Here is an 18918-nt window from a genome sequence, read left to right on the forward strand (position 1 = left end):
AACCAAATCTACAGTATTTACATGGCAAGATACAGTACCACTGGTACTAAAAGGGAAAATATGTTTGTTTGTGATTTGGATGAACTGTTTAAATCTGCAATGCATAATGTTGATGGTGTTTGACCGCTGTAACAGTCAAGCAACGTCACAAATTTGGTCTTCTTTTATTTATTTATTTATTTTATTTTTACTGCTAAAATTATCCCAAAAAAAAATCCAGCCACTCCTTCACCCTAAATATTTTCCCCATCAATGTCACAATGTACATATTTGCGGTAGCCACCCTTTCTTTTAGAGCTGCTGGCACCTGACTTGGCAACACACTGCTGCCATGTTTAAACTGGAAATACTGGAGGGAGTAGTGGTAATTGCTGCTATTTAAAAGCATCTTAAGCTGCACCTGACTGGTACTAAAAGGGGGCGGTTACAACGTGAGAACAGACTTGGGCCATCTGTAGCAAGGTGGGCCTGCCAAGTAGAGCCAGAGGACTACTCTCTAGCTTTTCCTGAGCCCATGTGGAGGTGGCTGTGAAGAGGACTGATGTGGTCTGACAAGCACTGAGCCCGCAAGACATCATTAGTGAGATATGGTGACATTCACTGATGCCAGTGGTGTCAGGGGTCGGGATAAATGGATGTTAACAAGGATCTGACAGCATACGGGTTCAGAGGTGGCTGCCTGGGAGCTGGGGGAGTACTGTTGCACTCAGACGGTCATAAGATTTGCCTTTAGATTTCCAAAATCAACAAAAAAAGAGATTTAGTACTGGCAGTGACAGGTAATGATTTTGTCTGTGTTACTGAGGAGGATTTCATGATGTACAATTCTAGATTTTAGAGTTGTATGCAAGGGACAAAATGCAAAACTGTTGGCGAAACAGCAGGACTGTCAACCAAAAGCTGATGTGCACCTTCTAAGTGGCCTGCAAAGAACAGAATTAAATTGGAAAATGGAAACTGAACTTTACTGTGTTTTATATTGTATATGCCATTTGGCAATACCAAATGAGAGTGACAGCTTCTTGGATTTAAAACTGCAGCTCTAACAACAGAGCCAGAGGGATAAAGCCTTATCTAATACAAAGACATTTTTGACAGAAGAGATTCCATCTCTCGGGTTCATCTAAGTTAGAAGGTCAGTAGTTCAAGTTAACATAACATTTCAACCCCCAGCAATTCAGGGCATCATGTATGTCCCTAGGTTACCAACCCAAACACATAACCTGAAAGAGACCAAACCTAAAGCAAAGCATGACCAGTGCCAAAAAAACACCACAGCATAAGTGAGTGGGTTTGTGTTTATGTGTGCTTATTTATGTGCATTTGTATATTCATGTGTCTGTGAGACCATGTGATCGCTGAAAAGGGGAGAAGAAAAGGTTCTGCATCACCTGCTTCAAAGAAAACAGATTTTAAAGGCAATGAAAACATAATGGTTGGATTTGGATTAGCCAATGCTAAGAGTTTAAGCTTGTTACGGTGTTTCCTCTCTGTAATCCAGCTGCTGTCTCTCACATTACCTCCATTGTCTCTTTTCCTCTGGTCCATGGTGCTAACATGCCGCTTATCACCACCCCCCTTTGAATAATCACACAGTGGCAAGATGACATTGGCAGCTGCATGAGCTTTTACCATTATGCTTGAGAGGACTGTGTGTCATCTCCTCTCCACACCTCACACCTTCTCTATGAGGGGAAGAATTGATTTGTTTTGGGGTGGCTGCTGCTGGTTCTGTACAAACCGCAGTGTACGCTAGCTTGCTGCATGCTGTGTTTCAAAGGGACTTTACGCTATCTCTGTCTCTCTCTCTCTCTCTTTCTTTCTCTCTCTCTCTCTCTCTCTCTCTCTGCTTTTCTCCTGCAGTTTTGCAACAGAGTTAGTCTCTGGGTTTAAGAGTACACTGTGTTTTTATGTGGTGTATAAACCATACAGATTTAGGACAAGGCTGGTGATAGTCTACATTTGTGTTCTTGTCAACAAACCTCATGAAAAGACCAAAACCGACCACGCATTAGTTAATTTCCAGTACTTGATGACTTACCCGGCTTGTCTGTGGCACTCAGCCCCAAGCCCACTGCTTCCAACTGAAGATGTAAATGTTTGAAAATGAGTCACAGGAGGGACAGGAGGAAATAATGTGTTTGTTGGGGACTGTCATTAGCAGTGAGAGTGAGTTTTAGAGGTCCGAAGTTATACAATTATCCAGTAATTCACAAGAAAAAATCATATAACAGCCCCTCAAATTTATCTAGGGACCCCATGGAAGGGTCCTGACCCCCAGGTTGAAAACCACTGATTAACAATACCAGAACAGTGTATGTGGGACAGTGTAAGCAAACAATGAATTGATCATTGTTGCTTTTGGTCTTTTCGTGGGATTGGTTGATAATAACAAAAAATAGAATATCACCAGACTTATCTTTTAACGTATCTTCTTTCTCCATAAACCGTGGAAACACAGATTTGTAGATCAAAGCCAGTCTCTCTGTGTTACAAACAATAACAGCACGGCTTCTCCTTAGTTATCAGACAGGAAAGCCCGCAGGATATTGTGGGAGAGATGGAACAAATAGTTTGTTGCTCAAGTGGATTACAGACCTAGCCATTGTGCAGACCTCCCTGTTGTCTCATCATTGCTTCTCTGTCTGGTTTTGTATGCCTCTTACTCTTTGTCCTTGTCCCAGAACTCAGGATGGTCCTTATTCCTCTGTGTTCTAATTAGTCCACCATCACTCACTTGGTTGTCAGGAAGATATGGATTAGACCGCATATTTCTCAGTCATTAACAGTGGGTGATCTTGCTGAAATGTTGAGCAAAATGTTCCACAATTTTACGTAATTAGAACCATTACATTACATTACATTCATTATATTCAGTATCAGTTTTCTCAAGAGGATGTTATATGACTTACCTGTGAGTTGAATGTGCTAATGTTTAATCATTTGCATTAACTGACTATGTAGTGAAACACTATATATCCTACAGTAAATGGCTGCATCCATCTGGTTCATGTATCAGTTGTAATTTTGTTCTCTTAATAATGTGGTGTGCAGTGGTCAGCAGTGCAATGAGGTCAGTCGTGTGCAATTCTCAATGTAATGAAGTGAGATAAATGTTAATTAGTCAAGGGTCACTTGAATAAGTTTAATGGCTTCATTCTCTGAGGCTAGGTCTTCAGGTAGGGTCGGAGCAACACCACAATTAGTAGCTGTACTGAAAATTTTCATTCGTTTTAATTCAGACCACGCAGTTTACAAGAGCATGTAATCAAGAAATCCAGCAAGTAGAGAAGCCTCACTAACAGAAAAAACTCTTGACAGTAACAAGCATAAAGGGGGAAAAAAAAAAACTTATTGAAAAGAACTAAAATACTTTAATAACAAGTTGTTCTCCGAGGATCTGCCAGGCATTGTAGAAAGAAATTCACTAGTTTAGAAACGCTTCTTTGAGTGATACAAAATTTGGACCAGTTTAAGCTTTGTCACCTTCAGCAAAAATTCAGTGAAGGATGCATTTATCACCGACAATAATAATGCACAATGGCAGGCAAGATACTGTGTCTCTACCATGCAAATTCCCTGTGCGGCAGTATTAGCTCATCCCAAGTTAGCAATCAGTTATAATTTTGAGTGTGTTACTCTTTCATATACAAAGGAAGAAGGATAGCTGAGTTGCCCTTTGTTTAATAAGAATAGTGTAGTGTTTGTTAAAGCAATACCACGGGTCCTTCAAACTAGATCCACCCTTCTCCGTGGCTTCGTAATAGTTACACTTCCCGTTCTATGGATCACACATCATGGTATTATATCAAGTCATTGCAGCATTGTTGATTTGCTCACCTAGGATATAACATCATATACCTCTCCATCTGCAAGAATGTACTGTATGGACATTCACTGGTTTCTGTTGTCCAAGTTCAAACTGAGGAGCTATTTGGATGTGTATCATCCAACTAACAAACGAGATGAGATGCTGCTTGTTGATGAGTAGCAGACAGGTGGCCTTCCTTGCTAAGGTTACAAAATGCCAGCCTTTCTCTGATTGTGTCTCACAGCTTGGATATAAAATTCTCAATTCACACAGTGAAATGTGCCAAATATCTATTTGGCAGTCTAGACAGTCCACAGATTGGTGGTGAATGGTGAGGGCACTGCTGATGACAGTGATGTTGAAAAAAGCTGCAGTCGCTGACAGTTGCTACATCTGGAGAAGGCACTCCTACCTGCACCCTTAGGTGTAGCGATGTAATGCGACAAAACAGAAGATCAAACTTTTTTTTTTTTTTTTTTTTCATCTAGTATGTATGCTGTGTTTTTAAATAGTTAACCATAAATTAAAATATCAAGTCAGGGAGTCTTTGATCATTCTTTCTACTGTCTGTCATGCTCAAAATATATAGATACAAGCATGAAAGAGAACTGAACACAGAAATACTTGGTAGATTAGTTATTTTAACTGGCAAGTGAAAAGATATCAAATGATTACCTATTGTTTGTCTCTTGGCAAGGATGTGTGGAATTGTTTTATGCAGCTTCAGAAAGCATTTGCTGTAACCCACTCCTACCAAGCCTGTCCATATCCCAGCATCCTCCAGGACTTCAAAGGCCCCTAATCCTGAACACTATACAGTAGCCACTTTTATTCTGCATCTCAGGAATTAAATAAATTAGATTTGCTTTACATATCTGCCTCTCTTTCTAGTTATTACTTTTTGAACACAGCTGATGTCGTATTTTTCCGCATCTTCAATCAGTGAGACATTGCAACAATATCTGAAATTCTAACATTAGTAATGAAATAATAGCATGTGAAGATATATGTGTGAACTCTGAATTTTCTGTGTGTGTGTGTGTGTGTGTGTGTGTGTGTGTGTGTGTGTGTGTGTGTGTGTGTGTGTGTGTGTGTGTGTGTGTGTGTGTGTCTGTGTGTGTCTGTGTGTGTCTGTGTGTGTGTACTGTGTGTACTGTGTGTACTGTTTGTCTGGGTTCCCCAGGTCCTGTGGACAGAGCAGCAAGTGGTGAGAAAAAGGAAAAAGAGGGATGTGTATGAAGACCCAACAGACCCTGACTTCCCCAAGCAGTGGTACCTGGTGCGTGATAGTCTCTGATCTCTCTTGCCTAGATCTCATTATTTTGTCATTATGGCTATATGTTGAAAACAGAGGCGATGAGGGATTTTTTCAAAACCCTGGGATCCTTATAATATCTTTCCTTATCAAGCCACAAATGCATTTAAGTGTCAAACACATAGTGTACTGTATAATGACTTCATATTTTGGTATTCCATTCAAAATGCCACTTTAGATTTTGAGGCTAACGAATGTCTTTCTCTGCATTCTCTGCAATGACTTTCTCTGCATTCAGAAAAGCAAAGTGTTGTCATGGATATTTTTCAGTTTCTGCCATGCAGTTGTTTTTGATTAAACCTTAAAGCTCTCCTTATTCAGCCCTGTCTGAACAGTACAACACTCTGCAGAAGCTTGTGAGGATACCTGATTTAAAGATGTGTGTATTCATTATTGCAGTGGCAAAAGTTATTAATTCGCTTGTGGTCAGTCAGACAAGTATAAACTGAATTGCTGTCTTTTGGACTAATCTTGTAGGCCTTCGTTACATCAATTTCACCACGAACACAAGGTGTCCTGGGTCAAATGTATAATGCAATGCATCTTAGGATATGGTGTTGAATGTAAAATTAAATGTCAGGACCACTGAACTGTATCACCTTTGAAACACTGATAGCAAATGGTCCTGGTTCTATGTCTATGTTGTTCCTTGCAGCTTTTCTCAGAGATGCTTCAATCTGCCCTAATGGTCCCCTTTTTCTTTTTCATATGCACAAAACCTCTGTCACTGCAACGGATTAATGACAACATTGACTATTCCAGACATAAATCACCAGTGAATAGAAGATATGAAACAACCCCTGCCATTCAGCATTAGACCCCTAATCGTATGTGGTCTTAAACTCTTTCTCTCCTATTTAAAGTGTTCTACATAGCTCTGGCTTGAAAACCAACCAAAGATTGTTCAGCTGAAGGTATATGCCACAAGTGATGATTTTTTGTCTTGCTAGTACAACCAATTTATGGTATTTAAAGTCTTTTCATATTGGTTTATTTGGGTACATGGGCCCCGACAGTCATTTGGAAAAAGTTACCTAAAGTATTTATATTGAATTTTGTCTGTGTCCATGAATTTGAGTTACTTACCTAAGCAACCAGGCCTCAACGCAGGGGTACATTTGAAGGAGTTGTGCCCTGTGGAGATAAATCAGCAGGAAACAGAGGAGGGGTGCAGAAGAGGTTGTCTGTGATGTCTTTCCATTCCTCCATCTATCTGTGTTTATCTGTAACTATTTCTTTCACCTCTAGCGCTCCTTTTTCTTCACAGTTCTCACAGTATGAATTTTCTGTTATTCATACAGATCAAGCTTTACCACTCTTTCTGTATCCCCCTGTTCATCTCCCTCCCCCTCCTCTGAAAGCTTGGGGGCTGTTACTTCTTCTGTGACAGAGCAGTGCTCCCATCAAGATTTTGGACCTGCCAGGTTGTCTATCTTTTTTCTGACAACTACAGTAGGATGCTCACACTGGCCAGCCCAGCCTAAGGAGGTAGACATGTCAAGGTGTTGCATTAAAATTGGATTTGAAGTGTTCATGAGCCCTTTCTGATCTTCCTTTTCATGTATTGGTGTTTATTTTTGCATTGCATTTCTGTTTTCATTTTTAACACGGCGTCTTGCTGTTTTGCAGATGATTTGACTGACTGTTCTCACACTGACAGAACTTTTCTGATCGGCCTGTTTGGTCTGTCTGGGAAGTGTCAGTAACAGCAGATTGACAGCTGAACAAAAGGCCTGTGTCTTTTCCAGTCTTCCCCAATACATCAAGACCTGAATACCAAAGTAGCCTGGGCTCAAGGCTACACAGGAAGAGGTGTCGTGGTGACTATCCTGGATGATGGCATCGAGAAGGACCATCCTGATCTCATCAGCAATTATGTAAGTCAAAAACACATAGTACTAGATAGTAGCTTCCTCATTTGTAAACAGCATGTACAGTTACAGAAAATTTTCAGAGAAAAATTACAACAAAGGTAACTGTGAGCTTGAAGAGACAGTTACAATGACATGACTGGTGTCTTAACCCTTTTCATGTCTCTCTTAGGACCCTGAGGCCAGTTATGATGTTAACGATGGAGATGCAGACCCTCAACCAAGATACACACAGCGAAATGAGAACAGGTAATTTGGCAAGAAAGGCAACAGTCTGGCAGTGCCAAGATTAGAAATTGATTTTAACTGCTTCAAAATGAGCTTTCAAAGCTTATTGAAATTTGGTAAACAGGCGCAGACAGGATTCATTTCATCGTGAGCGTGGGCAAGCATATCCATAAACTGAGAAAGAATTTGGACTGGGATTTTCTTTTTTACCACACAACCCTTGTCCAACTCCTTGGTTTTTTTGAGTAGGACTAGCTTCCTATAAATATTGTATTTGACAGGGAATGACACTGATAAGAAAGCACAGAGTCTATACAGATTTCGGACCACTGCTTTTGGCTGAAGCATTTACATTTAAAAAACCAATTATATAAAGTTTGAAAGCAGTGGTGCAGTCATTCTGCACAGTCTTGAAATATTGTTTTTCTTGCTTCAGTGCACAAGCCAAGCTTCTTAAGCTGCCTTTCAAGGTCCAGCCTGTACAGCCCCACAGCTACTTTGTCACGTATTTGTTGCTAATACAATACTTGTTTACTTGCCCTCAGTGATTCATGCTCTTCCCTTCCAGTCTTTGGTGATCGCATTAAAACATGTTTGCCCCAAGTTAATGATGGAAAACTAAAGCACTAGCAAGTCCTAGCGAATCCTAAACCTTCATCCCTCCCTCCTCTCCCTGTTTCTCCAAACGCTATGGTCCTCTGCCTTAGTCCAATCCCCCTGGAGCAGATGAGAAGCTACATCCCGCCTCTGAAATGCACAGCAGGCTTTGTCTCAAATCTCTCTCTTTTCTGGGACAACTGCCACTAAGTCTTTTTGTAGTTGATTGTTGTTCGTTGGTCTTCTTTATTTCAGTTTCAAAGCGCAGCATCCACTCGCATTTGGTCAGAGGAAGAAGCTAAATAAGCTTAACAGGTTTTTATGAGATAGTGGAAACCATTGTATGAAAATAAAATCGTTTCTGCACAGTTGTTCTTATTTGAACTTTTACGATGTTTACCTCTCTAAGCTGCTTCTGTTGTACAAGTAGCGTGGTTTGGTTTTTTGTCCTCATCTGAAATATGATCATTTCATCTACAGTATTTATTTATCCTGAAAGAGCTTAGCGTCAGCAGGTTTTTAAGCAGAGGCCTTGTTTCTTCTTGTCCTTGCCGACAGCTCGAGCAGCCATGCAAAGCGACCCCAGCCCTTTCTGTCAGTGTAAAGTAGATCCCACTCTGTCCTGCTGATGGAACAAAGCACTACTAGAGGGGATTACTCCCTGCCTATGGTTCACTTCAGCTCCCCAACTGCAGCGTACTATTACTTCAGAGAGGCACACTCACACATACACATACATATTAAAAAAAAGAGTGCACAGATTCACACTCACACTCACACTCTAGTACCCATATCAGTGGAATTGCCAAAGCAATTATCTTGGACTAGATCAGTTTATGGGCATGGAATGAAAAGCAAGGGTGTGTCTCCAGTGTGGAGCTGCGGTGTTTGGAGTGACTTGTGGAGAAATTATATATATATATATATATATATAATGAGATATGTAAATCACTACAGATTAATGGAGACCAACAGTGAGTAATACTCACAACCCCCTCACAATGAGATTATATGAATATATTCATAGGACAACAAAAGAAAAGGAGAGTCGGAGACAGGCATTTTCTATTGCTCTGAAGGCCAGTTCATTTGTACTGATGACACACCAGGCTGGTCTTTGAATACTCATTTTAGGGTTTTTTCGTAGGGATGCTCTGTTCTCTTGAGTTTAAGTTGAAGGCTGGTCGATGTCAGGCCATGTAGGTAATCCATTTATGTTCCATAATGGCAATGTTTGTCTTTTTTTTCACTACTCTTGTCCATTTCTCCTCCATTATGCCAGTGTGTTATGGATGTGTTGGGTTGGGAGCAGGAGATAGTAGGATTGATTTCACCTCCTGTCCACAGCCAGTAGATCAAAATGTTATATACTTTTAAAAACCTGAATGAGGGACAAGAGGTCTGGGCAATATGATCAATATTATTGTGAGTAGATTAATCGTGATAATGACAATACAGATATTTTTCCATATACATATACTGTACATCAAGATATGAGACCAAACTATAAATTCGTCAAACAAAAACTTTAATAATCAATTTTGTTCATTTTGATTTACAGCGTACAGCATAATCATTCATTTGGGCAATAGAATTTGTATATATCATCACAACATGATTTCACAAAAATTTGTAAACGTGAAACAATAATATTGAATTATCACCCTCTCCGTAGTAACAAACATACCGTAGTTTCTCCAGAAATTATTCATCCTGTTCAGTTTTTGTGGAATTAAATAAATATGATTCAAAATCTTGTCAGTGATCTAAATACTGTAATATATATTACAATTGTAATGCATAATATACAATATATAATATAATATAATAAACACTGGAGTCCAGATTGTGTGAAACTGAGGGATAAAGGATCACTATCTTGCCATGTTGTGACTATAACTGCTACCATATTCACACCAGATCACAACATCACACATCAAAACTGCATACTGTGCAGATTTTCAGTTAATTTATTTTCATTTGTCTACGATCTGAGGTGTGGGGATTTCATTTTTCTTTCAAGTTGTCTATAGTAGCCTATATTAATCACCAAACAAACTCACTGCTTTCTCTTTTTCGAATGTACTCAGCCACACACACTGTCTCTCTCCCTGTAACCTCCCCTTGGAGAGCTATTAGCTCCTGTTGGGAACCTTTCACAGGGGTCCATTAATTGAGGTCCATATACCTGCATGGAAGATTGCATAGTGACAGTATTTAGTAGAAAATGACATGCCACACAGCCTTGTGTGTCCTGATGTCCAAACCAGACCATCAGCAACTGAATACTAAAGTGAACTCAAGGCTGGAAGGATGAAGGAAGAGGTGTGGTGGCTTATCTGGATGATGGCATTGAGAAAGACCAAGAAAAGTGTTTGTATGCATATCTCACCCTATGAAATTGCTTTGTTCTTGGTAGCATGTGGCAATTAGTTTCTCTGACCATGAAAGTGCTTCTCCAGCGAAAAGACACTGGATACCTGCACTTGCAACCAATCACTGCAGAAGACACACATCTTAAGTTTAATTTCATTTAATTCTTTATTTCTTATGACATTAGTCAAGATCGGGCAGGCATCCCCCACTTTAGATAGCTGGGGGAAGTTCTGCATTTATTAATTAGTGGGTGACTTTTAGTAGGGTACTTATTTAATCCAATAAAATGCTTTTGTAAGTGTAATGATCTGCCCCTCTCAGTGACTCTTTGCCCAGACTCTGTATTTCCTGTTTTATTTACAAATTAATTTCCTTATGTGTCTGTCTGGTTGTTATGCTTCCTGTCTTTGTTTTTTCCCGCCTTTTGTGATTGCTGGTCTTCCCCTCACTAATGTATTTGAGTCTCTGTGTTCCCATTACTCCTTGTTGGTTCGTCTGTGTTCGCTCTCTCGTGTTTCTATCCACATTGGAAGTGTTTTCCCGGACTCCTGTCCGCCATCTTGTTCACCTGTAAGGTCATTTCTTTCATTAGTCACCTCAATCATCCAGCCTGCCTCCTTGTGGGTCCTGAAATCACTCAACGTTACAATGAGGTTGTACTTTTTGAAAAGTTTGCTGTGATAAACACTTATTAGTAAATATGTTTATGAATTAACAAATATAAAAGCAAGGTATTGATGTTCTGATCTAGTTCTCAAATATGAAACTTGTGGAGCATCTTTTATGAATAAAATATGTAATTAGTATTAACAAATTATTCCTAAAACTGTACATTACTTGATTCATTCATTTTACCTCTTACTTAATCCAGCCATATTACTTAAATCTACATGTGACAGGTCACCGACTCTGGAGGTTAAATGTTTCTGTGCTTCCCTGTCAACACGCTGTGTAGAAAACATTTTTAATGTGTCGCTGCAGAGTGTTTTGTGTACTTATTTGACAGAAATCTCAATCCAATTTGATTATACCAGTTAAAAAGGAAATTGGAATGGGGTTAAATACTATCAGCGGGCACTGCGTACTTGGCCAGACGCTGCCAGATAATTGGCTTCTAAGGCCTTTAACTAACCCTGTTTAAGTATGTGAATGGAAATGAAATGCCTTTTTTTTTTTCTTCTTCTTCTTCTTTCTGCAAATCCACAGCCCTGCTTTACAAATACTTCATTATTATCTAAGTCTATATATATTTTTTTTTTTTACCAGTGGTTTAAGGAGCAGAAGATGTTTCTAAATAGACAAACCTTAGTCACTGCAGTACTTCAGTGTCTGAATAGCAAAAAATTGTTAGTCTATTACATGTACAGTGGCTTCAGAAAGTATTCAGACCCCTTGACTTTTTGCACACTTTGTTGTGTTGATATAATTTTAAAATGATAAAATTGCAATTTTTGCCTATCAGTCTACACTCAATCCATAATCACAAAGTGAAAACATTAGAAATTTTGCAAATTTATTAAAAATCAAAAACTAATGTCTCATTTACAGAAGTATTGAGACACTTAGCTGTGGCACTCCAAATTGTGGTCAGTTGCATCTTGTTGGGATGTGTCTAAAACTCGAATGGATTCCGCCTGTGATCATTTGTTTGAAAGAAATGAATGGCCACTCTAACAGAACTTCAGAAGTCCTGGAAAATCTGCCGGAAGGACGACAATCACAGCAGCACTCAATCAGTCAGGCCTTTATGGTAGAGTGGCTAGATGGAAGCCACTATGAACCAAAGGCACATGACAGCCTGCTTGGAGTTTGCCAAATGGCATTTAGAGGACTCTGAGAGAGTGAGGAGAAACCTCAAACGGGAACTATTGAGAGAAGTGCAGATCGGGAGAATATTTCGAGTAGACCTGTAGGAACTGAAGTAGACAACGGTGAACCGAGCACAAGTGCTAGTGGCTACTTCAGTAGCACCAGTGAAGTCTCCATAGCACCTGTTAGCAGCAAACGGCACAAAGCAAAACAGGAAGGAAATATGCCTCGAGTTACATCCAACTTGAATTCGGCTGGGGTGGGAGAGACGTAGAGCCCAGTGTGTGCTGGTGATCTTACCCATCAATCTGTGGAACCACCGCACGTAAACAGACCACTTTTGGTTGTTTTTTTTGTTTTTTTTTCCTTAGAAAATGTGACAAACTGGAGCAGTCAAAGTCTTTGATTCCATCCTGTGCCAAACCATAGCACAGGAAGCTTCGTATTGTGCCAGTCAAGCGGCACACAATTGGCGAACAACTGCGTCTAGCAGTAAGTGAGACGACACACATCATGTGTGGGGAGGAGGAGGCCAAACACTTAAACTTTGTGGCACTTTCAAAATGACACTGTTGCACAGAATAGGACCATGGCAGATGACGTTAGACACACTGAGCACATTAAAAGTAGTCACTATTATTGCACCTAGACGAGCTTATGATGATGTAGATTTAGCCAATTTACTTGTTTACATCAGATATGAATATGATGGTGCAGTTTAGGAGGACTTACGTTTCTGTCAAACACTACAGTCGAGCATGTTCCAGCTCCTGAACGCATTAGTCGAAAGAGAATGGGGTCACCTGGAAAAAGCGTGGAGTCTGCACGACAGGTCACTACAGCAGAGTAGCAGCTCAAATTTGCAAGATGTGATGGACTCACTGCAGCATCCATGGCGAGGCCCTAGCAGTGAAGATGATGCCGGAAGAATTGAAGTCTGTTTGGACTCAGCTGTGAAACCTAAGCATCATTACGGTCCAACCGCTGTAGTCTCACCTATTCCATGTGCTCTGCGATGAGATGGGCAACAAGCGTGTCCAATTCTTGCTTCATACAGAGGTAAGGTGGCTGTCACGAAGGAATGAGCTTTTGGAGCTTTTCAAATTTCACAGAGGTCCAAATGTTCTTACAGGACAAAAGCTTTCCCTTATCAGATGTTTTCAAAGATCCTGTGTGGCTCAGTCAACTTTCATTCTTGTTGGACATTTTTTCTTCTTAAAAGTGAACTGAATTTGGGACTAGAAGGACTCAATGTTTTTGATGTGCAGGACAAAAGCAGCACAATGCCGAGAAAGATGGAGTTATTCCAAATCAAGTCAAGGCAGGTGATATTTCAGCTTTAACCACTTTGGAGTGTTTACTGTCTGGCAACGTCCTGAACCTTGATGATGGAGTCAGGGATAAGATCATTGCGCACCTTGTCTCGCTCAGACAACAGTTCCACAAATATTTCCCAGTGACGGCCGAAGCAAACTGGATGAGACAGGTACGTGGCATACAGTTGTTCTCAATGTTCCAATGTGCTCTGAGAAAGAGAGACGCTGCCCCTTGCATTGTATGAGTTGTATGGAAGAATTTTTAGTGCCAGTTGTAGTGCTACCCCTTTTTACAGCATGGCCATGGCTGACAAATCAACAATGAATAATATTCTTGACAAAATAGTGAATTAGGGGTCTGAATACTTTTTTTAAATGAGAGATTTCAGTTTTTGATTTTTAATAAATTTGCAAACATTTCTAAACATGTTTTCACTTGGTCATGATTTACTGAGTGTAGATTGGTGGGCAAAAATTCCAGTTTTATCTACTTAAATTTACAACACAATAAAATACAAAAAAAGTGAAGGGGTCTGAATACCTTCTGAAGCCACTGTAGAAGATGCACTCTATCCTATAGATAAGAGTTAACTCTGCTTTCGGTGGGTAAAGACTGAACACATGTTAGTCAAAATGAAACTTGTGTATGCCCCCATGATTAGCATTAACACTTGACACTTGACAATTTGACAAATGTTTTCTCAGACTCTTAAGCTGACTGTTGGCAAGGGTGTTTGGAAAAAGAATAAGAAAACAGGAGTACAGAACCTGCGACCAAATATTTTCTCTACTTACTCTTGCCATCCCATGCTGCAGATAAATACCCTCCACTGTTTGCACCGAGTTTATCAATTATTGTTTACAAAGCTCTCCCACCTTTTGTCAAGCCTGAATGTCATTGTGCTTCCCCTTGTCTTGTTTATTCTACCGGGGATTGTTTGTCTATTTTCCAGACAACCGGGCAGACTTTTTGGAGGTGACGTTGGCAGGGATCTCGCTCTTAAACCCAGTTACTCTGGCTTTCTGTCTGATTCCTGCTGTTATTTTTTGCCAAATAAAAGGACAGTGTGATTGAAAGCAGCTGTTTTCTCAACATTTTGACGCAGTGTATCCCATGGTGATTGGAGCAGCAGTCCTAAGCCAAATTTCATTCTAAAAGAAAATTACTGATTACCTGGAGTAAGTCAATATTACCCTGCTCATTTGACTGAATACTGATGAATGGGATTTAAAAGCAGCTTTGTCTGTGGTGTGGGAAGATAGTAGAGTTTAGGCATGCAAGGTAATGTTGAGCAATTTGTTTCTTTCCCCTTTAGATTACTTTGATTTCTTTTTAAGACATTTGAAAAAATTTAAACGTGCTTTTTGTTGGGCAGACTTCATCTAATTTGTTTTCAGTAAACCACACTGAGTGGCTGTGCATCTCATTGTTTTCATTGATATCATTTTCAGATACAAAATCATTGGGCAATGGTCACTTTAATCACAATAGCCCCATTAAAAGTTTATTACTTCTCCTCACAGTGCTCCATATAGCAGAGTAGTGATATATTTTATTCAGAGAGTAGCACAGCTGTTGCTGTGTCGCCTCACAGTAAAAAAGACATCCATTTCTGACCCCTTTTTGTAGGTTTTTTTTTTTTTTTCTTTTTTCCTTGTCGGCATGAGTTTCCTCCCACATAAGGACTTGCAAGTCAGATTGAAAAGAGAGACTAAATTTCCAAGTGGTATGAATGTTCATGAGTTACTGTGTCTAATTTTGTGATGATAGACTGACAGCTTCTCCAATGTGTTTCCCTGCCTTCAGCCTATCGTATCTTTGATTAGGCAGTCGACACTGTTGACACTAAATAGGAATACTTTAAGCGGGCAGAAAAGAAAATTACTCAATGTATGTGTTTTTTTTTGTTTTGTTTTTTTTTCTCCAAGCCTAAGACATTAAAATCTGGAATTTGAAACAAACACATCTGATCATTTTCTTTACAAGGCTGGAGGCAGCCCTGCTGTGTTCGGCCACAAAATGAAGAGATCTCCACTTCACAGCCCAGTGTAACCATCTGAACAGACCTGCCTGGGGCCACAGCTGAGCTGAGCAGAAAATAGCCTAATCCTCTTGGCAGCTCCAGTGAACAGACCCTTTTCAGTCCCTCTAAAAACAGATATAAACCAACAAAGCAATGTCAAGTGGCAGATCCTACAGTTTAATCAAGCATGGGTTTAGACATCAGTCACACTTGATGATGCATATTTTAACACACATACTCCTTACGACACACACTACATGAATATGTTTTTTGTGGTTGCATTCATCATGCATCTGTAAACACATTCTCAACACTTGAATAGACATCTTTCCGTGTCTGTACTGTATGAGGAAGGATGCCGTGTCAGCATGGAGAAATGTGCTTTTCTTGCTCATTTGCTTATAGCTAATGTCTACAGAGCTGATTTTACACATGAAGTTAAGTTTACTTATCATGAAGGGGGACTACTCAGCCTGTTTAAAACAGTAGTGTAATTTGTTCTGCGACTCTAGGGGAGCTTTCTAAAGTTTGTAAAAAAAATTACCCTGATGTCACCATAGTCAAGTTTCAGCTTGAAACTTGACACAGAGTCTACATTATAAAACTGGAGATGAAAGAAGTGGGAGTTTAGAAGGCACGGGGTCTAATGAAAGTTGAGGTCATTTTGCATAATGAGAACTGTAGGATTCAGTGTTTTTGGAGCTCCTTGGGTCTGAAAGTCTGGATATTTCAGTCACTATTTGATTTTGACTTTTTTTTTTTTTCTGTATCTGTTGTGAATCCCCCAACTTCATGGAAGAGCAATAATTAATCAGTGGAAAGCCTTTTAAGATTGATTGATAGTTCCGCATTAAAGGGTTATGCATTTAGCTACACCAAAGGCTTTGCCATAGCTGGCGCGAGCCTCCTCAAAAATGTAACTACACGCTGGGGCTACTGTGGCTACAAAGATACTATGTAGACAGCAAAAACCGCGATTGGTCAGCATTGTTCGTTCGTTTTCCCTTGCAAGTTACCGATGTCAGTAGAGATTGTTGAGTAAAGACAAAATGAGAACTGTGAAGAGAGACTATAGTGTAGAGGTTACCTGCTCCTTTTCAGAAACACACATCTAGCAAAGCCATTTCCACTACAAACCTTGTTCTTCCCACAGTCCCAGCTCTCTGTCACAGTGAACGAAAGAACGTAAACGCGGCGACTGCTTGGAAATAGTCTCATATTCAGTAATGAGACGAGGTGAACCTGAAAGCATGAAAACAGTAATTTAGGGGAATATAATTAAAGTATAATACAGCTTGATCAAATACGAGACATCTGTCTACTATGAACTGGTGAAAACCAACACTGACCTAAAAATCAAAACCTATGCCGTGGCTATATACAGCGGAGCTCCAATTAACCGCTTGCATCAAGTATATATCCAGCTTTTGATCTACTGCACAACCTGCATGATAATGTGATATCAAATGTTACATCTATAACTGCTCACTATCCCATCCCAAGGTGTGCAAAGGCAGTTTAATGTTTATTTACTGCATGTTAATGTAAGAGTAAACATTTAGGGGTGACTTTTAGTTTTTCAGGACTCTGTACGGTTTGTGGTTACATTGCATCATGTCCGGAGAGATTGTGTTTGATATGTCTACATTCTCCAGTAAATGACTTGACCAAATATGGTGCCCTGTCCTGAGGAAGAGAGATAAAAGCATTACCTCACTCCGTCCCTTTTGCTTCTTCTGATAAGATAAGGGAGGTCACATTGGCTTCATTGAATAGAGCACCTCTAGTTCAGCAGCCATTTATCTCAGCTTTGTTTAAGCTTTGTTGGGTCTTTTCTCTACAGCTTGTCTTTTTCGACAAATCATGTTGCTTTTGCCATTCTCCAGCTGACGTACTAATGATGTATATACCACTGTTGTCTTTCTCGGAGATGAGGCTGTGCTATTTTTAAAGCGTTTTGTTGTTTTCCCACATCACTTGTGCAAACTTTAAGTTGCTCATTCTTTTCGAACCACACTTAGGCCTGACCTCAGTAGTCATTGTGTCTCAGACCTCTTTCAATTTATTTTAAATGGATATGGAATGGAGGCATTCAGTAAAGTATCTCGGAAACCGTTTTATTTCATGGACATTTGACAGATAAAATTGTGGCTTCGTGAGAAAACCCCATTGTCTGCTCTGGCGCGTCTGAGCCTCCCCAGATATATTAAGCAGTCTGGCTGTTTTAGCTGAATTCAATCCAGGCCAATCAATCATTTGCACACATCCACACACATGCATGTGCACATGCAGATAGTATTCAAAACAGCTGCATCTTGATTTGTGCAGCCTCTCTATAAATGTCTTCGCAGGCCTCTGGCTCTGTTCACTCTGCCCATCTTGGCTTAATCCCCCGCTTGGCATCACATCTGTGGCCACAGCTCCCTGGTCTGATGATATGTGCTGTGCTTCTGGATCATAAAAGCCTTTTTATGATACTGTGAATGAAACAATAACTGTATGTACATACATATGAAGCTAGTTATTAATATATTGAAAGGAGTGAAATACCACACCTTTTTAATTCAGGTTGGACTGTAGTTGGCTAGTTGAATCACAGCAAAACCAAACACATTTTAATACTAAGGTGCAAATTCAACACTTTCAGTGGCTATTTTCAGTGCAATTCAACTGCAAATATCTGCACAATTCTAACATGTAGTATTCTGTGCCAAGCTACGTGGCTGGCCACGTTGCTGATTTTTGGCCAGTGTGAATGGTTGCAGCTTCTCTGGCCTGTTTATTAAAGGATAGTTAAAGAATGTTTTCCCATTTGAAATGAGAGCTTTTTCTGTGTTTACTCAGTACTGTTTCACTGCAAAAGAAAATGAGACTTGTAAATTACTTTAATATGTAGCTAAACTTTAAACTAAAACAAATAAGTACAAACCTATCATTTGCACATATCCTCATTTACAAGAAAAATTGTTCATCATTTGGAACCTGCAGTGGATCCCTCCGGATCAAAGCTGGTGTACATCAGCCGCTGCCTTAAACCACAGAAGAAGCACTTAGTGTCTTGTATGTCCTCAAATATAGATCTCATCTATGTTTGTTTTTGTTTTATGTTATCAGATACATTAAAAATTAAACTGTGCCTGATCTATCCTTATTAGCACTGATGCTCAGCTTTCTCTCTGTCATTAAATGGATCAATGCCCTGGCATATCCTTCGGAAGCATAAAATGTTCTCACTCAAATTTTTGTAGTGTGGGAAAAAAAGTATAGTCACCCACAGGATGGCTAGTGGTCTCATAGCTAAACTTTTTTTTCCTGACTTGAAATAACTGTCACCATTCAGCACCCACTCTGCAGTGTTTCAGCACATAACAACATGATTGATTTGTGTGGACGAGCTTGTTTAGCCAGTCAGTCAAGCGTCTGTCAAATGCACAGTGGTGAGCTAAAATGTAATGAGTGGGTCGGTCCTTGCCTCGTTGGTGCTCTGATTAAACAATAAATACTCAGTAACAGGTCTGCTCACCACCTAGCATGCAGACAGATGTCCTGCAGTAAAGAGATCAACATATCT

At 39.8% G+C, this 18918-nt stretch overlaps 1 protein-coding gene across 3 annotated transcripts in view; it reads left to right on the forward strand.

Annotated features, from left to right (window-relative positions):
* Positions 1-18918, forward strand: part of furinb (furin (paired basic amino acid cleaving enzyme) b) — a 76163-nt gene that overhangs the window by 36414 nt on the left and 20831 nt on the right. For all 3 annotated transcript variants that reach the window (XM_040132946.1, XM_040132947.1, XM_040132948.1), the window contains 3 exons: positions 4995-5090; positions 6875-7003; positions 7170-7246. In XM_040132946.1, coding sequence (XP_039988880.1) covers positions 4995-5090; positions 6875-7003; positions 7170-7246 — 302 coding nt within the window. The remainder of the gene's footprint in view (positions 1-4994; positions 5091-6874; positions 7004-7169; positions 7247-18918) is intronic.

This window comes from Xiphias gladius, chromosome 8 (assembly GCF_016859285.1).
Source record: "Xiphias gladius isolate SHS-SW01 ecotype Sanya breed wild chromosome 8, ASM1685928v1, whole genome shotgun sequence".
NCBI classification, from domain to species: domain Eukaryota; kingdom Metazoa; phylum Chordata; class Actinopteri; order Istiophoriformes; family Xiphiidae; genus Xiphias; species Xiphias gladius.